Consider the following 22,162-nt stretch of genomic DNA (forward strand, 5'->3'; position numbering starts at 1 on the left):
ATGGGAAGACCAAAGCGAGTCCTTGGTTTACCCAAAGGTGCAGGGAGGAAAAACTAAGTGCATTAGAGAATGGAAGAGGTATAGAAGGCAAAGGAAACAGGAAAACAAGGAGATCAGTCGACGAGCCAGAAACGAATATGCACAGATAAGGAGGGAGGCCCAGCGACAGTACGAAAACGACATAGCATCGAAAGCCAAGTGTGACCCAAAACTGCTGTATAGCCTCATTAGGAGAAAGACGACAGTAAAAGACCAGGTGATCAGGCTGAGGAAAGAAGGTGGGGAACTCAAAAGAAATGATCAATAGGTATGCGAGGAGCTCAACGGGAGATTTAAGGAAGTATTCACAGTGGAGACAGGAAGGATTCTGGGTAGACAGGACAGAGGGGGAACGCCAACAGGGAAGAGACCAACAGGTGCTAGACGATATTCACACAGAGGGGGAGGTGAAGAAGCTGCTAAGTGGCCTTGATACATCAAAGGCAATGGGACCGGACATCTCCCCGTGGGTCCTCAGGGAGGGAGCAGATATACTGTGTGTGCAATTAACCACAATCTTCAACACATCCCTTGAAACTGGGCAACTACCTGAGATATGGAAGACGGCAAATGTAGTTCCCATTTTTTTTAAAAAAAGGAGACAGAAAAGAGGCACTAAATTACAGACCAGTGTCACTGACCTGTATAGTATGCAAAGTCATGGAGAAGATTATCAGGAGAAGAGTGGTGGAGCACCTGGAATTGAATAAGATTATAAACGATAATCAGCACAGATTCATGGAAGGCAAATCCTGTGTCACAAACCTTCTGGAGTTCTATGACAAAGTTACAAAAGTGCGACACGAGAGAGAGGGGTGGGTTGATTGCATTTTCTTGGACTGCAAGAAGGCCTTCGACACAGTTCCTCACAAGAGACTAGTGCAGAAACTAGAGGATCAGGTGCGTATAACAGGAAGGGCACTGCAATGGATCAGAGAATACCTGATAGGGAGGCAACAACGAGTCATGGTACGGGATGAGGTATCACAATGGGCACCTGTGACGAGCGGGGTCCCACAGGGGTCGGTCCCACGACCAGTGCTATTTCTGGTATATGTGAATGACATGATGGAAGGGATAGACTCAGAGGTGTCCTTGTTCGCAGATGATGTGAAGTTAATGAGGAGAATTAAATCAGATGAGGACCAGGCAGGACTTCAAAAAGACCTAGACAGGCTGGACACGTGGTCCAGCAATTGGCTTCTTGAATTCAACCCTGCCAAGTGCAAAGTCATAAAGATCGGAGAAGGGCAAAGAAGATCGCAGACAGAGTATAGACTAGGTGACCAAGGACTGCAAACCTCGCTCAAGGAGAAAGATCTTGGGGTGACCATAACACCGAGCATGTCTCCGGAGGCACACATCAACCAGATAACTGCTGCAGCATACGGGCGCCTGGCAAACCTGAGAATAGCGTTCCGATACCTTAGTAAGGAATCGTTCAAGACACTGTACACTGTGTACATCAGGCCCATACTGGAATATGCAGCTCCAGTTTGGAACCCACACCTGGGAAAACACGTCAAGAAATTAGAGAAAGTGCAAAGGTTTGCAACAAGGCTAGTTGAGGGAAATCGGACTGACGACGTTGGAGGACAGGCGGGTCAGGGAAGACATGATAACAACATACAAAATACTGCGTGGAATAGAAAAGGTAGACAGAGACAGGTTGTTCCAGAGAGGGGACACAGAAACAATGGTTCACAATTGGAAGCTGAAGACTCAGACGAGTCATAAGGATGTTAGGAAGTATTTCTTCAGTCATAGAGTCGTCAGGAAGTGGAATAGCCTAGCAAGTGATGTAGTGGAGGCAGGAATCATACATAGCTTTAAGACGAGGTATGACAAAGCTCTGGAAGCAGAGAGAGAGAGAGAGAGAGAGAGAGAGAGAGAGAGAGAGAGAGGGAGGACCTAGTAGCGATCAGTGAAGAGGCGGGGCCAGGAGCGGAGTCTCGACCCCTGCAACCACAATTGAGTACAATTAGGTGAGTACACACACACACACACACAGTGACCCGCTCTACGGCTTTCCGCTATTACGGACATTTCAAATTATGACCAAAACTCTCCATACAGCTCCCCTCATCTGACTTTCTAATACGGTTGCGGTTTGTTTACATTCTCCGTGAGTTTACCTGGAGTTTACCTGGAGAGAGTTCCGGGGGTCAACGCCCCCGCGGCCCGGTGTGTGACCAGGCCTCCTGGTGGATCAGAGCCTGATCAACCAGGCTGTTGCTGCTGGCTGCACGCAAACCAACGTACGAGCCACAGCCCAGCTGGTCAGGAACCGACTTTAGGTGCTTGTCCAGTGCCAGCTTGAAGACTGCCAGGGGTCTGTTGGTAATCCCCCTTATGTATGCTGGGAGGCAGTTGAACAGTCTCGGGCCCCTGACACTTATTGTATGGTCTCTTAACGTGCTTTTCATTGGGGGGATGTTGCATCGTCTGCCAAGTCTTTTGCTTTCGTAGTGAGTGATTTTCGTGTGCAAGTTCGGTACTAGTCCCTCTAGGATTTTCCAGGTGTATATAATCATGTATCTCTCCCGCCTGCGTTCCAGGGAATACAGGACTCTCCTTCATGTCTGGAAAGTTTACAAAATTTCAAGTGTTTTAAAGTTATTTTATGTTTTATTTATACTTTGATAATTATACTTATGTGTACTTGCACCTAAATAAACTTACATACTGTTTTTGTGGGTAAGTACTCATTAAAATCACTAGATTACCCCTCTCACTTTCACTCCCACCCCAAAAATTTCTCGATAATACAAGTTTTGGATTTCCCCCCCTATGGGGGTTTTCGAAATTCTTATGATCTCCTTGGAGTGCCCCCTCCCACATTCACCCCCCAACCCAAAAATTTCTCGAAATCAACGTCTCCATCTCCTTGGATCAAGTTTTTTGGATTCCCCCCTATGGGGGTTTTTCGAAATTCTTATGATCTCCTTGGATTGCCCCTCCCACTTTCACCCCAAATTTTCTCGACAATACCATGACTCCATCTCCTTGGATCAAGTTTTTGGATTCCCCCCTCTGGGGGTAAGCATTCAAATGAACTCCTCCTATGGGGCATGATGCTCTCTCTTACTACAGGTCTAAACAAGTGTGACGTCAGTATTCCTCTCATTAATGTGTTTACTCGACGGTCAGTGACGTCACGCGATGACCCCCACACACACAGGCTGAAACTTGTCGACCCTTTTAGTTCATTCAAGTTAATAAGGGGACATAGTAGTGACGTCACACACACAGGTTGAATCATGACGACCCTTTTAGTTCATTAAAGTTAATAAGGGGATATAGTACCTACATCATAGGGAAAACATTTTCACTCTTAACCCAGGTTAATCCAAATAATTTCACATTTTTGTTTCGTTAATACCCACAACAATCCAACAATTTCTTTACAACACAAGTCTAGACATTTTTCTCGTTTTAACTATTTCATCTCAGGTCACTCCCCCACGAAGTAACCTCCTCCCCACCCTCCCGAACCCTCACACTCCAACCAACACCTCACGATTTTCACTCATAACCCCCAATTTTTCTCGTTTTAACCCTTTTAGTTCATTAAAGTTAATAAGGGGACACAGTACATCAGAAAGTCACCACAACACTTATAACCACTTTTCGATAAATTCACTAGTCACAATTTTACATATTACGAAGTTAATACGCACACACACCTCACTTTGAACACCTTCAAAACACTCTCTTAAATCATTTGAATACTCACAAAAATACCTTTATACATTTCCAAACAACACTGAAATACTCCAAAACATCATTCGAACACCCCCAAAATCACCTCTGAATACTCCCAGAACACCTTCATAAGTACTCTTGCACATCATTTGAACACCTTCATAAGTACTCTCATAATCATTTGTACACCTTCAAAAAACACCTTTGAATACTCACATAAACACCCTTGAACACCTTCAAAACACCTTTGAATAACCTCAAAACACCTTTGAACACCTTCAAAACACCCTTGAACACCCTTGATCACCTTCAAAAAAAACAACATTTGAACACACTCAAAACACCTTTGAACATTTCCAAACAACACTGAAACACTTCCAAAAACACCATTTGAGTACTCCCAAACACACCACTGAATACTAAAACACCACTGAATACACTCAAAACACCACCAAAATCACCATGAAACACTTCCAAAAAACACAATTTGAGTACTCCCAATTACACCACTGAATACTACTAAAACACCGCTGAATTCAATCAAAACACCCTTCAACACCTTCAAAACACCTTTGAACATTTCCAAAACACTATTTGAGTACTCCCAATTACACCACTGATTACTACTAAAACACCGCTGAATTCAATCAAAACACCCTTCAACACCTTCAAACACCCTTGAACACACTCAAAACACCCTTCAACACCTTCAAAACACCTTTGAACACCTTCAAAACACCTTTGAACACATTCAAAACACTCTCATAATCATTTGAACACACTCAAAACACCTTTGAATAACCTCAAAACACCCTTGAACACCCTTGATCACCTTAAAAAAAAACAACATTTGAACACACTCAAAACAAGGTACCTTTGAACATTTCCAATCAACACTGAAACACTTCCAAAAACACCATTTGAGTACTCCCAAATACACCACTGAATACTAAAACACCACTGAATACACTCAAAACACCACCAAAATCACCATAAACTAAGATCAACACCCACATCCCACAACACCCACAACCCACAACACCCACAATTTTTTCTCGTTTTATCTAATTTCATCAGAAAGTCACAACACCCACACCTCCCACATCCCACAATTTTTTTCTCGTTTTAACCCTTTTAGTTCATTAAAGTTAATAAGGGGACACACTACATCAGAAAAAGTCACATCAACAACCCACTTATAACGTCTTTTCGGTATCTCTAGTTCGACAACAACACCCACATCCCACAACACCCACATCCCACACACACACACAGACACACACACACACACACACACATCCCTAACCTAGCCTAACCTAACCTAACTTATCCTAACCTAACCTAACTTAACTTATCCTAACCTAGCCTAACCTAACCTAACCTTACCTAACTTATCCTAACCTAACCTAACCTAGCCTAACCTAACCTAACCTAACCTACCCTAACCTAACCTAACCTAACCGAACCTACCCTAACCTAACCTTACCTAACGTAACCTAACCTAGCCTAACCTAACCTAACCTAACTTAACCTAACCCAACCTAACCTAACCTAGCCTAACCTAACTTAACCTAACCTAACCTAACCTACCCTAACCTAACTTATCCTAACCTAACCTATCTTAACCTAACCTAACCTAACCTAGCCGAACCTATCCTAACCGTTCCTAACTTAACTAACCTAACCTAACCTTACCTAACCTAACCTAACCTAGCCTAACCTAACCTATCTTATCCTAATCTAACCTTGCCTAACCATTACCTAACCTAACCTAAACCTATCTTAACCTAACCCAACCTAACCTAGCCGAACCTATCCTAACCTAACCTAAAATATATTGGAACACTTCCAAAATACATTAGAGTACTCCAGAATTACTTTGAACGACTCCATTTTTTGGATATTTCCAAATTAGTTTTGAAAACTTTATCGTAAAATCGAACATTATTTTCTTGTTGGTAAACACACTCTATGGTAGAAATATTTACTCGATTTCCGAATAGAAACACTTTCCTCGCTCTGAGAGACTCATTGTGGGTCACCCCTTCCCCCCAACACCACTGGGTAATGCGGTTCACACCCAAGGTAGATTTAAGATAATCATGAACACCTGCCTCAACTCAGGACAGACAGACGCCATGAATTGCGGGTAACATCCAAGGTAGAAAATCATCTCTTTCCAGACCAACTGTCTATCCTAACCTAACCTAACCTAACCTAATTCCTAACCTAACCTAACCTCACCTAACCTCACCTAACTCCATCAAACACCTCTATCCTAACCTAACCTAACCTATCCTAACCTAACTCCATCAAACACCTCGAATACTACCTAACTTAACCTAACCTAACCTTGCCTAACCTACTGAACCTAACCTAACCTAACCTAACCTATCCTAACCTGTCCTAACCTAACCTAACCTATCCTAACCTAACCTAACTTATCCTAAGCTAACCTAACCTAACTTATCCTAACCCAACCTATCCTAACCTAACCTAAAATAACGAACCTAACCTAACTTATCCTAACCTAACCTAACTTATCCTAACCTAACCTAACCTAAAATAACCTAACCTAACTTATCCTAACCTACTCACTTTACTTTGAACACCTTCAAAACACTCTCATACATCATTTGAGACCCCCTTTTCTCAATATCTCTCATCCACAACCTTTATCATCTCACTACAGAACAACCCCAAGATTACTTCTAACACTCTCATAAAGCATTTGAGTACTCACATAAACACTTTTGAACATTTCCAAACAACACTGAAGCACTTCCAAAATATCATTTTGATTACTCCCAAATAAGATTTGACAGCTCTAATTTATCTACACTTACACATTTCATTAAATTACATCTCATCCCCCCAAACTCCTCCCTCATTCTCCAGACTTTACAACATTAGCACAAAAAAAAAAAACTAACTCATACACTTATGACATGAGACATTACCATATCTAACACACTGACTAACTTTGAACCAACTCTGAACACCACTGATCTTCTTCAAAAAATGCTCTGCACATCATTTGAACACCTTCAAAAAAACACCATCAAACACCTCCGAATACTCCCAAAAAAACACTACTGATTACTACCAAATCACCACTGAATACTACCAATCACCGTCAAAATCACCAGAAACTAAGTTTAACATCACCATCTAACATATTTTTATAGAAATCCCCTCAAATCACTATAACCAAGAACTCCCTCCCCATTTGGCGCATGAAAAAAAAAAAGCATGAACACAAACCTAATACGCAAACACTTAGTACATGATCACCATCAACTGAAAACATATCTTGTACACACACATAATATAAGACAATCACCAACTACAATCACCCATGTTCACTTACCTCAAAATCACTAATATCACAGAAAACAATCATTTTTATAAACATTTCACACACACACAAAAAAAAAAAATCATATTTGACAATATCTAAGCGCACTCACCTCACTACCACCAACACACGATGTCTCACCTCACAGGACCGACGAGCTCACCTCCAGTGACGTCACACTCCCATTGTGTTACTTGGTGGTTGGTAACATCACACCTAACCCCCCCCTTGTTTCAACCTGTTGTACCCTACATTATCTAAGAACACTATATCCAAGACGATTACCAGATTTTATGATCCCCAACACCAAGATCACAGAAAACACACATTTTTATAATTATTCACACAAAAATCACGATCACCAATTCCATATCATGTTTACCGTCATCTATCAACACTAATCACCAAGATCACCAAAAAAATCTAAGATCATGCATCTCAAAACTACTATGATCACTGAAAACACTTATTTTTTAAACATTCGCACAAAAATAAGACATACACAAAAATACCACAACACTTCCACCAACATCTATAACACAACATGAGCACTATAACATATCACTATCACAAAAAAATAATAATACACAGACACCCACATATTATACATTTCAATTGCAAATTTAAGACATGAGACATACACACCAAATCTAAGACATTCACCTCCAACTAAGACATACACATCACCCCTAAAACTTCCTTCCTTATTCATTCCGTATATCTCCTAGAGCTGTTTTAACCCCGACGGATCCATCACAACGTAGGAGCCAGAGTGTAGTAGGTGGTGTTGGAGTGGTGATGGTTCCTCTGGCTCCTACGTCGTGATGGATCCGTCGGGGTTAAAACAGCTCTAGGAGATATACGGAATGAATAAGGAAGGAAGTTTTAGGGGTGATGTGTATGTCTTAGTTGGAGGTGAATGTCTTAGATTTGGTGTGTATGTCTCATGTCTTAAATTTGCAATTGAAATGTATAATATGTGGGTGTCTGTGTATTATTTTTTTTTTGTGATAGTGATATGTTATAGTGCTCATGTTATGTTATAGATGTTGGTGGAAGTGTTGTGGTATTTTTGTGTATGTCTTATTTTTGTGCGAATGTTTAAAAAATAAGTGTTTTCAGTGATCATAGTAGTTTTGAGATGCATGATCTTAGATTTTTTTGGTGATCTTGGTGATTAGTGTTGATAGATGACGGTAAACATGATATGGAATTGGTGATCGTGATTTTTGTGTGAATAATTATAAAAATGTGTGTTTTCTGTGATCTTGGTGTTGGGGATCATAAAATCTGGTAATCGTCTTGAATATAGTGTTCTTAGATAATGTAGGGTACAACAGGTTGAAACAAGGGGGGGTTAGGTGTGATGTTACCAACCACCAAGTAACACAATGGGAGTGTGACGTCACTGGAGGTGAGCTCGTCGGTCCTGTGAGGTGAGACATCGTGTGTTGGTGGTAGTGAGGTGAGTGCGCTTAGATATTGTCAAATATGATTTTTTTTTTTTTGTGTGTGTGTGTGTGAAATGTTTATAAAAATGATTGTTTTCTGTGATATTAGTGATTTTGAGGTAAGTGAACATGGGTGATTGTAGTTGGTGATTGTCTTATATTATGTGTGTGTACAAGATATGTTTTCAGTTGATGGTGATCATGTACTAAGTGTTTGCGTATTAGGTTTGTGTTCATGGTGATGCTAAACTTAGTTTCTGATGATTTTGACGGTGATTGGTAGTATTCAGTGGTGATTTGGTAGTAATCAGTAGTGTTTTTTGGGAGTATTCGGAGGTGTTTGATGGTGTTTTTTTTGAAGGTGTTCAAATGATGTGCAGAGCATTTTTTGAAGAAGATCAGTGGTGTTCAGAGTTGGTTCAAAGTTAGTCAGTGTGTTAGATATGGTAATGTCTCATGTCATAAGTGTATGACTAAGTTTTTTTTTTTTTTGTGCTAATGTTGTAAAGTCTGGAGAATGAGGGAGGAGTTTGGGGGGATGAGATGTAATTTAATGAAATGTGTAAGTGTAGATAAATTAGAGCTGTCAAATCTTATTTGGGAGTAATCAAAATGATATTTTGGAAGTGCTTCAGTGTTGTTTGGAAATGTTCAAAAGTGTTTATGTGAGTACTCAAATGCTTTATGAGAGTGTTCGAAGTAATCTTGGGGTTGTTCTGTAGTGAGATGATAAAGGTTGTGGATGAGAGATATTGAGAAAAGGGGGTCTCAAATGATGTATGAGAGTGTTTTGAAGGTGTTCAAAGTAAAGTGAGTAGGTTAGGATAAGTTAGGTTAGGTTATTTTAGGTTAGGTTAGGTTAGGTTAGGATAAGTTAGGTTAGGTTAGGATAAGTTAGGTTAGGTTAGATTAGATTAGGATAAGTTAGGTTAGGTTCGTTATTTTTGGTTAGGTTAGGTTAGGATAGGTTGGGTTAGGATAAGTTAGGTTAGGTTAGCTTAGGATAAGTTAGGTTAGGTTAGGTTAGGTTAGGTTAGGATAGGTTAGGTTAGGTTAGGACAGGTTAGGATAGGTTAGGTTAGGTTAGGTTAGGTTAGGTTCAGTAGGTTAGGTAAGGTTAGGTTAGGTTAAGTTAGGTAGTATTCGAGGTGTTTGATGGAGTTAGATTAGGTTAGGATAGGTTAGGTTAGGATAGAGGTGTTTGATGGAGTTAGGTTGCGTTAGGTTAGGTTAGGTTAGGTTAGGATAGAGGTGATTGATGGAGTTAGGTTAGGTTCGGTTAGGTGAGGTTAGGTTAGGTTTGGAATTAGGTTAGGTTAGGTTAGGTTAGGTTAGGTTAGGATAGACAGTTGGTCTGGAAAGAGATGATTTTCTACCTTGGATGTTACCCGCATTTCATGGCGTCTGTCTGTCCTGAGTTGAGGCAGGTGTTCATGATTATCTTAAATCTACCTTGGGTGTGAACCGCATTACCCAGTGGTGTTGGGGGGAAGGGGTGACCCACAATGAGTCTCTCAGAGCGAGGAAAGTGTTTCTATTCGGAAATCGAGTAAATATTTCTACCATTGAGTGTGTTTACCAACAAGAAAATAATGTTCGATTTTACGATAAAGTTTTCAAAACTAATTTGGAAATATCCAAAAAATGGAGTCGTTCAAAGTAATTCTGGAGTACTCTAATGTATTTTGGGAGTGCTCCAATATATTTTAAGTTAGGTTAGGATAGGTTCGGCTAGGTTAGGTTGGGTTAGGTTAAGATAGGTTTAGGTTAGGTTAGGTAATGGTTAGGCAAGGTTAGATTAGGATAAGATAGGTTAGGTTAGGTTAGGTTAGGCTAGGTTAGGTTAGGTTAGTTAAGTTAGGAACAGTTAGGATAGGTTTGGCTAGGTTAGGTTAGGTTAGGTTAAGATAGGTTAGGTTAGGTTAGGATAGGTTAGGGTAGGCTAGGTTAGGTTAAGTTAGGTTAGGCTAGGTTAGGTTAGGTTGGGTTAGGTTAAGTTAGGTTAGGTTAGGTTAGGCTAGGTTAGGTTATGTTAGGTAAGGTTAGGTTAGGGTAGGTTCGGTTAGGTTAGGTTAGGTTAAGTTAGGCTAGGTTAGGCTAGGTTAGGTTAGGTTAGGATAAGTTAGGTAAGGTTAGGTTAGGTTAGGTTAGGCTAGGTTAGGATAAGTTAGGTTAGGTTAGGTTAGGTTAGGATAAGTTAGGTTAGGTTAGGCTAGGTTATGGTGTGTGTGTGTGTGTGTCTGTGTGTGTGTGTGGGATGTGGGATGTGGGTGTTGTGGGATGTGGGTGTTGTTGTCGAACTAGAGATACCGAAAAGACGTTATAAGTGGGTTGTTGATGTGACTTTTTCTGATGTAGTGTGTCCCCTTATTAACTTTAATGAACTAAAAGGGTTAAAACGAGAAAAAAATTGTGGGATGTGGGAGGTGTGGGTGTTGTGACTTTCTCATGAAATTCGATAAAACGAGAAAAAATTGTGGGTGTTGTGGGATGTGGGTGTTGATCTTAGTTTATGGTGATTTTGGTGGTGTTTTGAGTGTATTCAGTGGTGTTTTAGTATTCAGTGGTGTATTTGGGAGTACTCAAATGGTGTTTTTGGAAGTGTTTCAGTGTTGATTGGAAATGTTCAAAGGTACCTTGTTTTGAGTGTGTTCAAATGTTTTTTTTGAAGGTGATCAAGGGTGTTCAAGGGTGTTTTGAAGGTGTTCAAAGGTGTTTTGAGGTTATTCAAAGGTGTTTTGAGTGTGTTCAAATGATTATGAGAGTGTTTTGAATGTGTTCAAAGGTGTTTTGAAGGTGTTGAAGGGTGTTTTGAGTGTGTTCAAGGGTGTTTGAAGGTGTTGAAGGGTGTTTTGATTGAATTCAGCGGTGTTTTAGTAGTAATCAGTGGTGTAATTGGGAGTACTCAAATAGTGTTTTGGAAATGTTCAAAGGTGTTTTGAAGGTGTTGAAGGGTGTTTTGATTGAATTCAGCAGTGTTTTAGTAGTATTCAGTGGTGTAATTGGGAGTACTCAAATTGTGTTTTTTGGAAGTGTTTCATGGTGATTTTGGTGGTGTTTTGAGTGTATTCAGTGGTGTTTTAGTATTCAGTGGTGTATTTGGGAGTACTCAAATGGTGTTTTTGGAAGTGTTTCAGTGTTGTTTGGAAATGTTCAAAGGTGTTCAAAGGTGTTTTGAGTGTGTTCAAATGTTTTTTTTTGAAGGTGATCAAGGGTGTTCAAGGGTGTTTTGAAGGTGTTCAAAGGTGTTTTGAGGTTATTCAAAGGTGTTTTGAAGGTGTTCAAGGGTGTTTATGTGAGTATTCAAAGGTGTTTTTTGAAGGTGTACAAATGATTATGAGAGTACTTATGAAGGTGTTCAAATGATGTGCAAGAGTACTTATGAAGGTGTTCTGGGAGTATTCAGAGGTGATTTTGGGGGTGTTCGAATGATGTTTTGGAGTATTTCAGTGTTGTTTGGAAATGTATAAAGGTATTTTTGTGAGTATTCAAATGATTTAAGAGAGTGTTTTGAAGGTGTTCAAAGTGAGGTGTGTGTGCGTATTAACTTCGTAATATGTAAAATTGTGACTAGTGAATTTATCGAAAAGTGGTTATAAGTGTTGTGGTGACTTTCTGATGTACTGTGTCCCCTTATTAACTTTAATGAACTAAAAGGGTTAAAACGAGAAAAATTGGGGGTTATGAGTGAAAATTGTGAGGTGTTGGTTGGAGTGTGAGGGTTCGGGAGGGTGGGGAGGAGGTTACTTCGTGGGGGAGTGACCTGAGATGAAATAGTTAAAACGAGAAAAATGTCTAGACTTGTGTTGTAAAGAAATTGTTGGATTGTTGTGGGTATTAACGAAACAAAAATGTGAAATTATTTGGATTAACCTGGGTTAAGAGTGAAAATGTTTTCCCTATGATGTAGGTACTATATCCCCTTATTAACTTTAATGAACTAAAAGGGTCGTCATGATTCAACCTGTGTGTGTGACGTCACTACTATGTCCCCTTATTAACTTGAATGAACTAAAAGGGTCGACAAGATTCAGCCTGTGTGTGTGGGGGTCATCGCGTGACGTCACTGACCGTCGAGTAAACACATTAATGAGAGGAATACTGACGTCACACTTGTTTAGACCTGTAGTAAGAGAGAGCATCATGCCCCATAGGAGGAGTTCATTTGAATGCTTACCCCCAGAGGGGGGAATCCAAAAACTTGATCCAAGGAGATGGAGTCATGGTATTGTCGAGAAAATTTGGGGTGAAAGTGGGAGGGGCAATCCAAGGAGATCATAAGAATTTCGAAAACCCCCCATAGGGGGGAATCCAAAAAACTTGATCCAAGGAGATGGAGACTTTGATTTCGAGAAATTTTTGGGGTTGGGGTGAAAGTGGGAGGGGGCACTCCAAGGAGATCATAAGAATTTCGAAAACCCCCATAGGGGGGGGAAATCCAAAACTTGTATTATCGAGAAATTTTTGGGGTGGGAGTGAAAGTGAGAGGGGTAATCCAAAAATTTGATCCAAGGAGATGGAGACTTTGATTTCGAGAAATTTTGGGGTGGGGGTGAAAGTGGGAGGGACAATCCAAGAAGATCATAAGAATTTCGAAAACCCCATAGGGAAGAATCCAAAAGAAACTTGATCCGAGGAGATGGAGAGTTTGATTTCGAGAAATTTTGGAATGGGGGTGAAAGTGAGAGGGGGAACCTCAAAAACTTGATCTGAGGAGATGGAGAGCACAAGAAAATGAAATTCAAAAAAAATTCGAAAAAAATCGGAAAAAAATTCGAGGCGCGGGGGCGATCCGGACGACGCTGCAGAAGGCGCAGCAGAAGGCGCGGGCGGGGGGTCGCAAAGGGCGCGGGCGGGCGCGCGGGGGTCGCGAAGGGCGCGGGCGGGCACGCGGGCGGGCGTGCGGCGCGACGGGGGGTCGCGAGGGGGGGTCGTGTCGGGGGGGGAGGTCTAGGGTGAGGTAGTCTCGAGGGCGAGGTCAAGGTCAAAACCGGAAGTAACACCTAGGTGTGAAAAGGGGACCCTCCAGCCGCTGGTCCTTGACCGGATACACCGCCCAGTGGAAGGCCTAAACCGGAAGGGACCTCCCAGCCACATGCCTTTTTCCGGAAGGGACCCCCCAGCCGCTTTTTTGACTACTCACAGAAATAATCAGGGACCCAGAATACTACCTTGGGGAACTCCACATGCTATCGGCAGGGCTTCTGATTCTGTTTTGTTGATTTTGACAGTTTGTTTCTTATTGCTAAGATAGGACTTAAACCAGTCTATGGAACCAATGTCGCTAGCATGAAGTTTCTTACATAAAATATTGTGGTTGACAGTATCGAAGGCCTTTTGTAAGTCTAAGGTTACCATACATATGAGGTTCCCCATTGACATTTCAGTTCTCATGTAATCTATCAGATTAATTAGGAAGGTGTCGGTTGAGTAAGATCTTCTAAAGCCTGAGTGGTAACCGTGAAGAATATTGTTGTCATTAATAAGATACTTAACTACTTAACAGTACACCGCCTTCTCTAGAATTTTGGATACTACACTGAGTATACTAACAGACCTATAGTTGCTGTCGTCAGACCTACTATTTTTCTTGAAGATAGGAGTAACTCTGGCCTCCTTGAACCCCTCTGGTACGGTATTAGTGGTGATGGACAAATTTACTATGTGAGCAATGGGGATTGGCAATTCAGAAGCATCATCTTTTAATAACCTTGACGGGATGTTATCTGGGCCGGTGCTCTTACTTGGGTTTAACCTGCGTAGTTATTTTTGTACGGAGTCATGAGATACAGTTACTAGTTGATAACTGTTTGGGGTTACCCCTTTATTGATATAGTGTGTTTTAAACTTACCGGAGTCTGTGTTAAAGGTATTTGATGCAGCTGGTAGTTTACTTACTAATGTTGATGCAACAGATGTGTAGTAGGAATTAAAACAGTTTGCTACTTTAGTTGTTTCGTTTATACTTCGTTATCGATATTTACTAGTATGTTAGATCTATCTACGGTTTATGGCTATACCCCAATTGTTTTAGTTGTTGCCAGAGCTTTCTAGGGTTGTTCTTGTACTCTTCGATTTATGAGCAATAGTGCCTTGCCTTTGCGCCTTTTATAAGCATCTGCACTCTGTTCCTCACCCTTCGGAATTAATTTAGCGCTGCAATATCCTGTCTACCTGCCTTAAATTTTTTCAGCAACTGGTCTCTGAATTTCCTATTATCTAATATCTCAGGGTTCAGTTCTTCGTTTAATTCTAACCTCTTTAATTGGTGCAGTATTATCAAGGATGGTAGTGAACATTGTTTTGAATTTTTCCCAGGCATCGTTTACGTCCGTGCAACTTGTTATCTCTGTCCCGTCACAATTGTGTAGCCTATTTACCAGTGTTTCTTTAATGTAGTTTCTGGTTGATCTCATTTTTATTGTCATGTGTAGGCCTATCCGTTCCCTAGTGATTTTCTTGGTGCAGTAAGCGATGAAATGATCACTAAGACCTGTGGTAATGACGCCTGACTAATGTTCTCATAGCGGTTACGATGTGGTCAATTAGGGTGGCTGAGAACTGTGTGATCCGGGTTGGTATACTAATTAGTTGAGTTTAACTATGTAAACCTAGAATTGGCTTGGACTTTTCACATAGTCCGTTATTTTGCTGTTGAAAACAAATATTGAAGCCTCCCAGTATTACTGTCTCACAATTGTTATCAAGTCCGGACAAGACTCTGGAAAAGTCTTCTAAGAACTGGTCCTGGGTAGGAGGGCGGTAACTAGTTCCTACTAAGATGGGTTTGGTCTTGAGAAGCAACACTTCAAACCATAGAATCTCCAGCTTATTGTCTTTTAAATCAGGTCTTGGGTTGTAGGCTAATTCATTTCTTATTTAGGCACAAACCCCACCACCTTTTCTATTCCTGTTTAAGCGTTTTATATTGTAACCTATTTTGACCTCGTCGTCAGTCGCCATATCATACAACCAGGATTCAGAGATAAATATAACAGCCGCCCTAGTTCTGTTAGCTAGAATCCTAATCACAACCAATTTAGGAAAAAGTGATCTTGCGTTGACATGAATAAAGTGAAGGCCTGTTTTCATAAAACAATTATAATCATCAATATATGGTAAGGGGTCATTTGTATTAAAATTAGGTAAATCAATGTCATCATTACTGAAAGGTAACTGTGCCAAAATGCATTTGTTACAAACAATTGCACTTTGGTATAAAATTATTAATTTTTACATTAACATAAATGAAAATAAATATCTTTAAACGTAAAAGAGAAAATTTTATATAGGACTTAATTTTAAAGGAGTTCTTGTTAATTGACCAGTTTTACCTGTTCGGCACCATGTACATATATATATATATAATATATATATATATATATATATATATATATATATATATATATATATATATATATATATAATGCAAAACAACCAGGGAGGGAGTAGAATGATAGATCTAGGTCTTTCGTGTTGCAATCAACTCATCATCAGGAGCTTGCAAAATTGCAGAAAAGAGGAGGATGTCCAAGGAAGTACGTTCCCTAAGGACGTCTTCAGTGAAGACGACCTTTGTAATGGAGTAGTAGTAGTAGTAGTAGTAGTAGTAGTAGTAGTAGTAGTAGTAGTAGTAGTAGTAGTAGTAGTAGTAGTAGTAGTAGTAGCAGTAGTAGTAGTAGTAGTAGTAGTAGAAATAGAAGTGAAGTAAGTCTAGGGACAAGAAAAAGAGCCCTACAGGAGAGCTAATGGCTCTCACAGTGTAGGACCAAAAACAGAGGAAAAAAACTGAAGGACTGAACACAAAAAGAAAAATTGGAAAGGGGAAGAGGTAGGGAGAAGAGAAAAAAAAATCAGGTCGGATCACGAGTGTTTGGCAATATACAGAGACAAAGGCATCTACAGGGACAAATCCAGGACTAAGATTCATATTAGGAAAATTGTGTATAAGCAATGCTTTAACAAGACGGCGACTGTTCTAAATGAACTTTCTTATGTTCCAAACTCTCTGCCCCTTTGAAATCCCCTGTTTTCTGCCTTCCCTGTATTTCCAGTCTTTCTAATATCAACAACTTTCCATTCCTTAGACATCAAACTTACTTTTCGCCAAATTAACACCCTTTGCAGTAATCTAGATCGTACCTCTCCTGCTATTGATGCTTCCAGAGTCCACTATTTTCTGTTCCTCTTGTCCCCTTCAATAATTTGGAGAAACCTGGCTACTCTCTTTCTGACAGCGTTAAAGAGCACAACAAAAATACTGGACTTGAAGACACCAGTAATGCTCTTTTCTGTCATGTCAGAGAACAGTCATCTTATTGACTGATCCTCCGCCTTCACAGACACAGTCTTGCTGAAGTACCTGTTATTCACATCTTTCCTAATATGATTACTGGTCCTGGCTTTGTCTCTGTAGATGCCTTCTTTTCTCATTACAGTCAAATGTTCCAGACCTCAGAATACTCGTGACTTGACCTGATCTTTTCTTCACCTCCTCTCTCTACCTCTCATCCTTTCCTACTTTTGCTTTATCTTCCTTTCCTCTTCCTATGTGTATTCTGTCCTTCAGTTTCTCTCCACCCCTCTGTGTTTGGTCCCACTCCTTGTGGGTCATTAGCTCTCCTGCAATGCTCATTTTTCGTCTTTGGACTTATTCCACTTCTGCTTATATGACTACTGCTACTATTACCATCCCATTACTACTACTGCTTCTACCACCATTTCTACCGCTACTACAACTACTATTGCCTGGCTGCACTCCTCTGTCTATTTTGCCACTAAAACTACTCTCCCTACTTTCTACTACCACTACTACTTCTACTACCAGCATTACCTCTACCATTACTTCTCCACTTCCTTCTTTCTTCCTCTCTTTGTCCCATCCCCGTCTCCTCGCCTATACTCCTCCTCTCTCACCCTCGTACGTCAGTGTGACTTGATCTAAACGTTGTCCGTCAAAAGCTTCTCTCTTCTATGTGCTGATTATGTATTGTTTAGGTCGCAGTATTGTGCCCTTTTTGTTCGTGAAGGTGTTAAACCAGTGAGTCTAGGAAGGAGCTCATCGGTAACGTGATCTGTAGGTCACTAACCTGAACCATTAAGATTTACTTGAGAGGATATCTTTAAGGAGTATAGTCTCAGACTTCCATAAGTTGCTGAGTAAGGGGCTAAGGGGATTTCCCTTGGCAATGCCATGGGAAACCCCTTCATCATTTCGTTATTTCCCTTCAATAACAATGTATTATCACTATGTATATGGTTAATATTATATGAATATTCCCCTCATCAAAAATGACAAAACAGTTAGATTTATCGGCTTTCGTGATCGTTACTGATATCTTTGAATGCTTTGATAAATCGTAGAGAGCAGTTGAGAAGCACAGGGAGAATAAGGTACCATAGACCCCTCCTTACACAAATATTTAATACTTCAGGTGTCAAATCATGTTTCCTTTTTCAAAATACAAAAAAAAATTAGCTAGGTCTATGTAACTAACATCCCAAGTTGTGGCCGAGAAACTTAATCTAAACCTTAGAGCTGCTAGCTGATCCCTACTTAATTCATTGGTATGCTGAAATTAGTATAAAATAACAACAAGCTGACGAAATATTTCGCCTACGCGGCAGGCTTCATCAGGCATATACAGAGGGGACTATATGGTAGGCAGCAGTAGTGACGAGGTAATGATGATCGACTTAGTCATTCTGCCATGGAGAAAAAGTTTAAGATGATCAGTCCCTCAGCCTAAATACAAGCTCAGCTCCATGGTCTGGAAACACACGAAGCTGTAGCATGAGAAGGGAGTCTTAAATACTGTCGAAAGTGAGGTGGAAGATCTCGAATATGTTGAGATTCACCAGCAAAACCAAGAAGGCAAGAACTGAGGGTCACTGCAGCAAGGTCACTGGCCCATGCTAGGGCCAGTGACCTAGTAATGCGATGAAGTTGTGGAAGATGTCCTTTGCACCAAGATTTTTTGAAAAAGAAAATTTGATAATGGCAAAAAACGGTAAATTAACACCCACAAGGCTTAAAATTAATAAAAAAATCCTTCTTATTATGGTATAGAATCATTTAAGGGTTGAAGGTGATCGGCAGAGGCATGCACTAGTTATTAATGGTAAAAAGTTTGCTAAAAAAAAATTAGCAAATTAAAATTTACACAGCTGAAAGTGAGTGATAAACTGTTTTTTTTAATAAAGTACATCCATGTTAAAACTTTGAAGCAGATCAAAAAAAAAAAAAGCATCTCGAGTAAGTGATATGATTCGAACTATTTCAGGTTCTTTAACAAAATTCCAAATATGTGCTTATTCGGATTAAAGTAATGGGGGGGGGGGACGGTATCATCAACATTGTAGATTACATCGTCGATAATATTTTGAAGCCAGTCAGAAGAAGAATTCGTTAGGTTTTGAATAAAAATGAATGTCACTATTTAATATTATATAAATATTATAATTATGGGGGAGCGCTAAACCCATAGGATTATACAGCTCATGTGGGGGGGGGGATGGAAGGTATTCAGGATATAATTCCCTAGATCAAGAGCCCCTCATCAGCGTCAAGGAACCTCCCTTGAGGGGTATTTATTTAATAAAACTGGCTAATTGGGCCTTGTACCACACAATGGTACCGTGGCGACAATGGAAAGCCAATTGTGTAAGTTATTTTAGAATTTTGGAATTGATTTTAACGATTCCGATATTTTTTATATGCTATTTTACATCAACAAATTTGCTTACACGCAAATGAATTTAGAAGTCTATCAGAAGAGGTAAACTAATTATTATAATACAGTAAAGAAGAGCTAAACCACAAGGGTCAGACAGCGCAGAAAAGAAGAGGTAAATTGATATTTGTTTCACGTGATTTAACAGACGTTCGAGTTATGAGCAAAATGAAATGAAAATTAGAAAAAAAAAAAAAGTCATGAGACCTCTTAAAGGTACCTCACGAAGGATACCTAAAATTTCTTAAACTGAAGTTAAGGAATACCAACATTAACCCATTTTCTGAAGTTAATCTAGTACACCAAACGGGTAGTAGAGTGAATTTATCTCTGAGGCGCCCACACCATTGTAGGATTCGATGGTACAGTAGGTTATAGCGTCGTGAATTTTCGATCACCATGAGGCGGGCAAAAACAACACGGGTTCGTTTTCCCGGCTACTTGCAGTGTTATCGATTATATTGTATTATATTATATTATATATATAGTATATATATATATGTGTACAAACACTGATCTGTGGCCGAAGGAGACTCGAACCTACGAACCTTGGAACAAGGTACGCAGTGCTTTACCATCCTCACCACACTGGACCAATACCTTGACGCCCAGGTCACGCTAGACGTTTTTGATCCAAGGCAGCCAGCTTTCAGGGAGGAGCCTTACGTTTGTGCATATTTCGCCTGCTCTTGCGAATTCCTTGCACTGTTAAAATCTTTAGTTAGTCGATGCATGCAGATGAGATGAAAAGCTGTAAGCCTCCTCTCTGAAAGCTGGCTGCCTTGGATCAAAACGTCTAGCGTGAGCTGGGCGCCAAGGTACTGATCCAGTGTGGTGGTTGGTAAAGCACTGCGTACTTTGTTCCAAGGTTCGTAGGTTCGAGTCTCCTTCTGCCAGAGATCAGTGTTTGTGTATATTTCGCCTGCTCTTACGAATTCCTAGCATATATGTGTATGTGTGTACTCACCTAGCTAAGGTTGCAGGGGTTGAGTCCTGTGTGTGTATGTGTGTGTGTTTAGCATGGTGTTGCATAAAAATATTTATAAATAATGTTGTGTATTGTTAAATTCATATGTTTTTAAAGTATCTCAGTACTGTACTAATTTACTGGTGCGTGTGTGCGCACAAGTAGTTACAGAGTGTGTGTACACGAGCGGGACTTCACAGTGGGTCAGGAAATCACCGAGAACATCATCAACAGTGTGGAACTATCACGCAAGGTAACGAGTCAATTATATTTTTGTATTCCTCTCACTCGTTTTATCCTCTAACTGATCGATTCTTCAAAGGATTATTCTCTTTAAGTGTCTTTAATTTATTGCAATACTTTTTCTTCACTACATTTTCATAGTTATTTCATTTGTTAATAACGCTAATATTGGTGAGAGGGAGAGACGCGCAACACTATCATTTCCATTCGTTCCTTCCATCACATTCTATAATTACTCTATTAATTTGATGAGTACGACACATGTGTAGCACTTGGTATCATTCCCACTTGCAACTTGTTTTACTTTCATCTATTATTCCTTTAATTTGATGATTAAGACACTTACGCAGCCACAATCATCAACCTGGGCGATACTTTTTGTCTGCTCAGCAGGCTGATTCATCAGTCGAATATAGAGGTGGTTGCAATCTTACACAAAGTAGAAGTTAAGAGATACTGTATCTTGAGGTGATCAGTTCTTCAGTATACAATACAATTTTTATTTCTTTGCAAGTTTACATTATGGGAAGATTAAATAGCTTACAGACTACTTAAAACATGAGAAATTGAGCATGGTTTGTTTCAGTTCTATATTTTTTATTTAGAGCAGACAATAAGTTAACTCGAGTTAAAATCTGGGGATATTACATTGGGACAATTTGAAGGTATTTTATAGGTTGTGTATATCAAGTTAATATTTAAGTTATATTACTGGAATATAATATTGAGCGTTGGTGTTACGCAGTAATGTGGGATAGCTGGGGGCTTGAGCCTGGTCTAAGGGCAAAGGTAAGTTACACACAACTCAAGCCCAAACCGCCCACCCCGGGCTATCCCAGTTAAAAACAGAAAGCGCTAAACCAGTATGTGTTACTTCAAGGGGTTGGTTAACAGAGGGTTAGGCAAAAATCCCAATTAGGAAAATATATCCATTTAATCACCATAACATAAAAACCTTAATTCTACACGCCCAAATGAAGGTACACACAGCTGGCTGGAGGTTCAGCCACCATAACACTAGGCTTCGTCAGCGTCAGGCCGACATGGCACCACAAACCTCATTTCTTACTTCATCACTCATCCCACAGCACCCTGACCATGTCAGTGCCTGGGTTAACATACAGGTAAGCCATATGAAAGCCTATGGCTTGAATTGGATAAACAAAATGAATGTATTATTGCAAACTTAACTTAAAATATACAGCATCTCCGACGCCAGCTTCTACCGCCATCCTAACGTCACGTGACCTCTTCCCCCACGCTTACTCTGCGTACCCAAACATCCTTGGAAAATAAATCACTAACTCCATTCTTTATAATTATAGTTAGAGTACTTTACAGTACCTCCAAAAGCACATTATGAATTATAAAATTATTCCTTACAACTACAATATTCATATTATTATGGCACACTTCCCCACTAATATGTACATACGATGTCATGGAGAACCCTGCATAACAGTTGGTGAAAGTAGTTTACAGTATGAGAATGCTACAATATAGTGTAAGGCAGTATACTTTTGTGCAGGTAATTGTGCCACAATGTAGTAGCATTAAGTTATGTATGAACTTTGGGTATTTAAATTTTGAAGGTAATTTTAGGTAATTGGGAGATCTTAATTTAAATTTAGAGTACTGAATATTTAGTTTAGGGTGAGTAGATGCT

At 40.0% G+C, this 22,162-nt stretch overlaps 1 protein-coding gene across 1 annotated transcript in view; it reads left to right on the forward strand.

Annotated features, from left to right (window-relative positions):
• LOC128693412 (toll-like receptor 9) overlaps positions 1-20,557 on the forward strand; it is a 47,411-nt gene extending 26,854 nt beyond the window's left edge. Inside the window, exon 5 of the mRNA XM_070097273.1 lies at positions 20,416-20,557. Within this exon, the coding sequence (XP_069953374.1) occupies positions 20,416-20,557 (142 nt within the window). The remainder of the gene's footprint in view (positions 1-20,415) is intronic.
• Positions 20,558-22,162: the final 1,605 nt, after the last annotated feature.

Source organism: Cherax quadricarinatus, chromosome 57, assembly GCF_038502225.1.
Source record: "Cherax quadricarinatus isolate ZL_2023a chromosome 57, ASM3850222v1, whole genome shotgun sequence".
Taxonomy (NCBI): Eukaryota; Metazoa; Arthropoda; class Malacostraca; order Decapoda; family Parastacidae; genus Cherax; species Cherax quadricarinatus.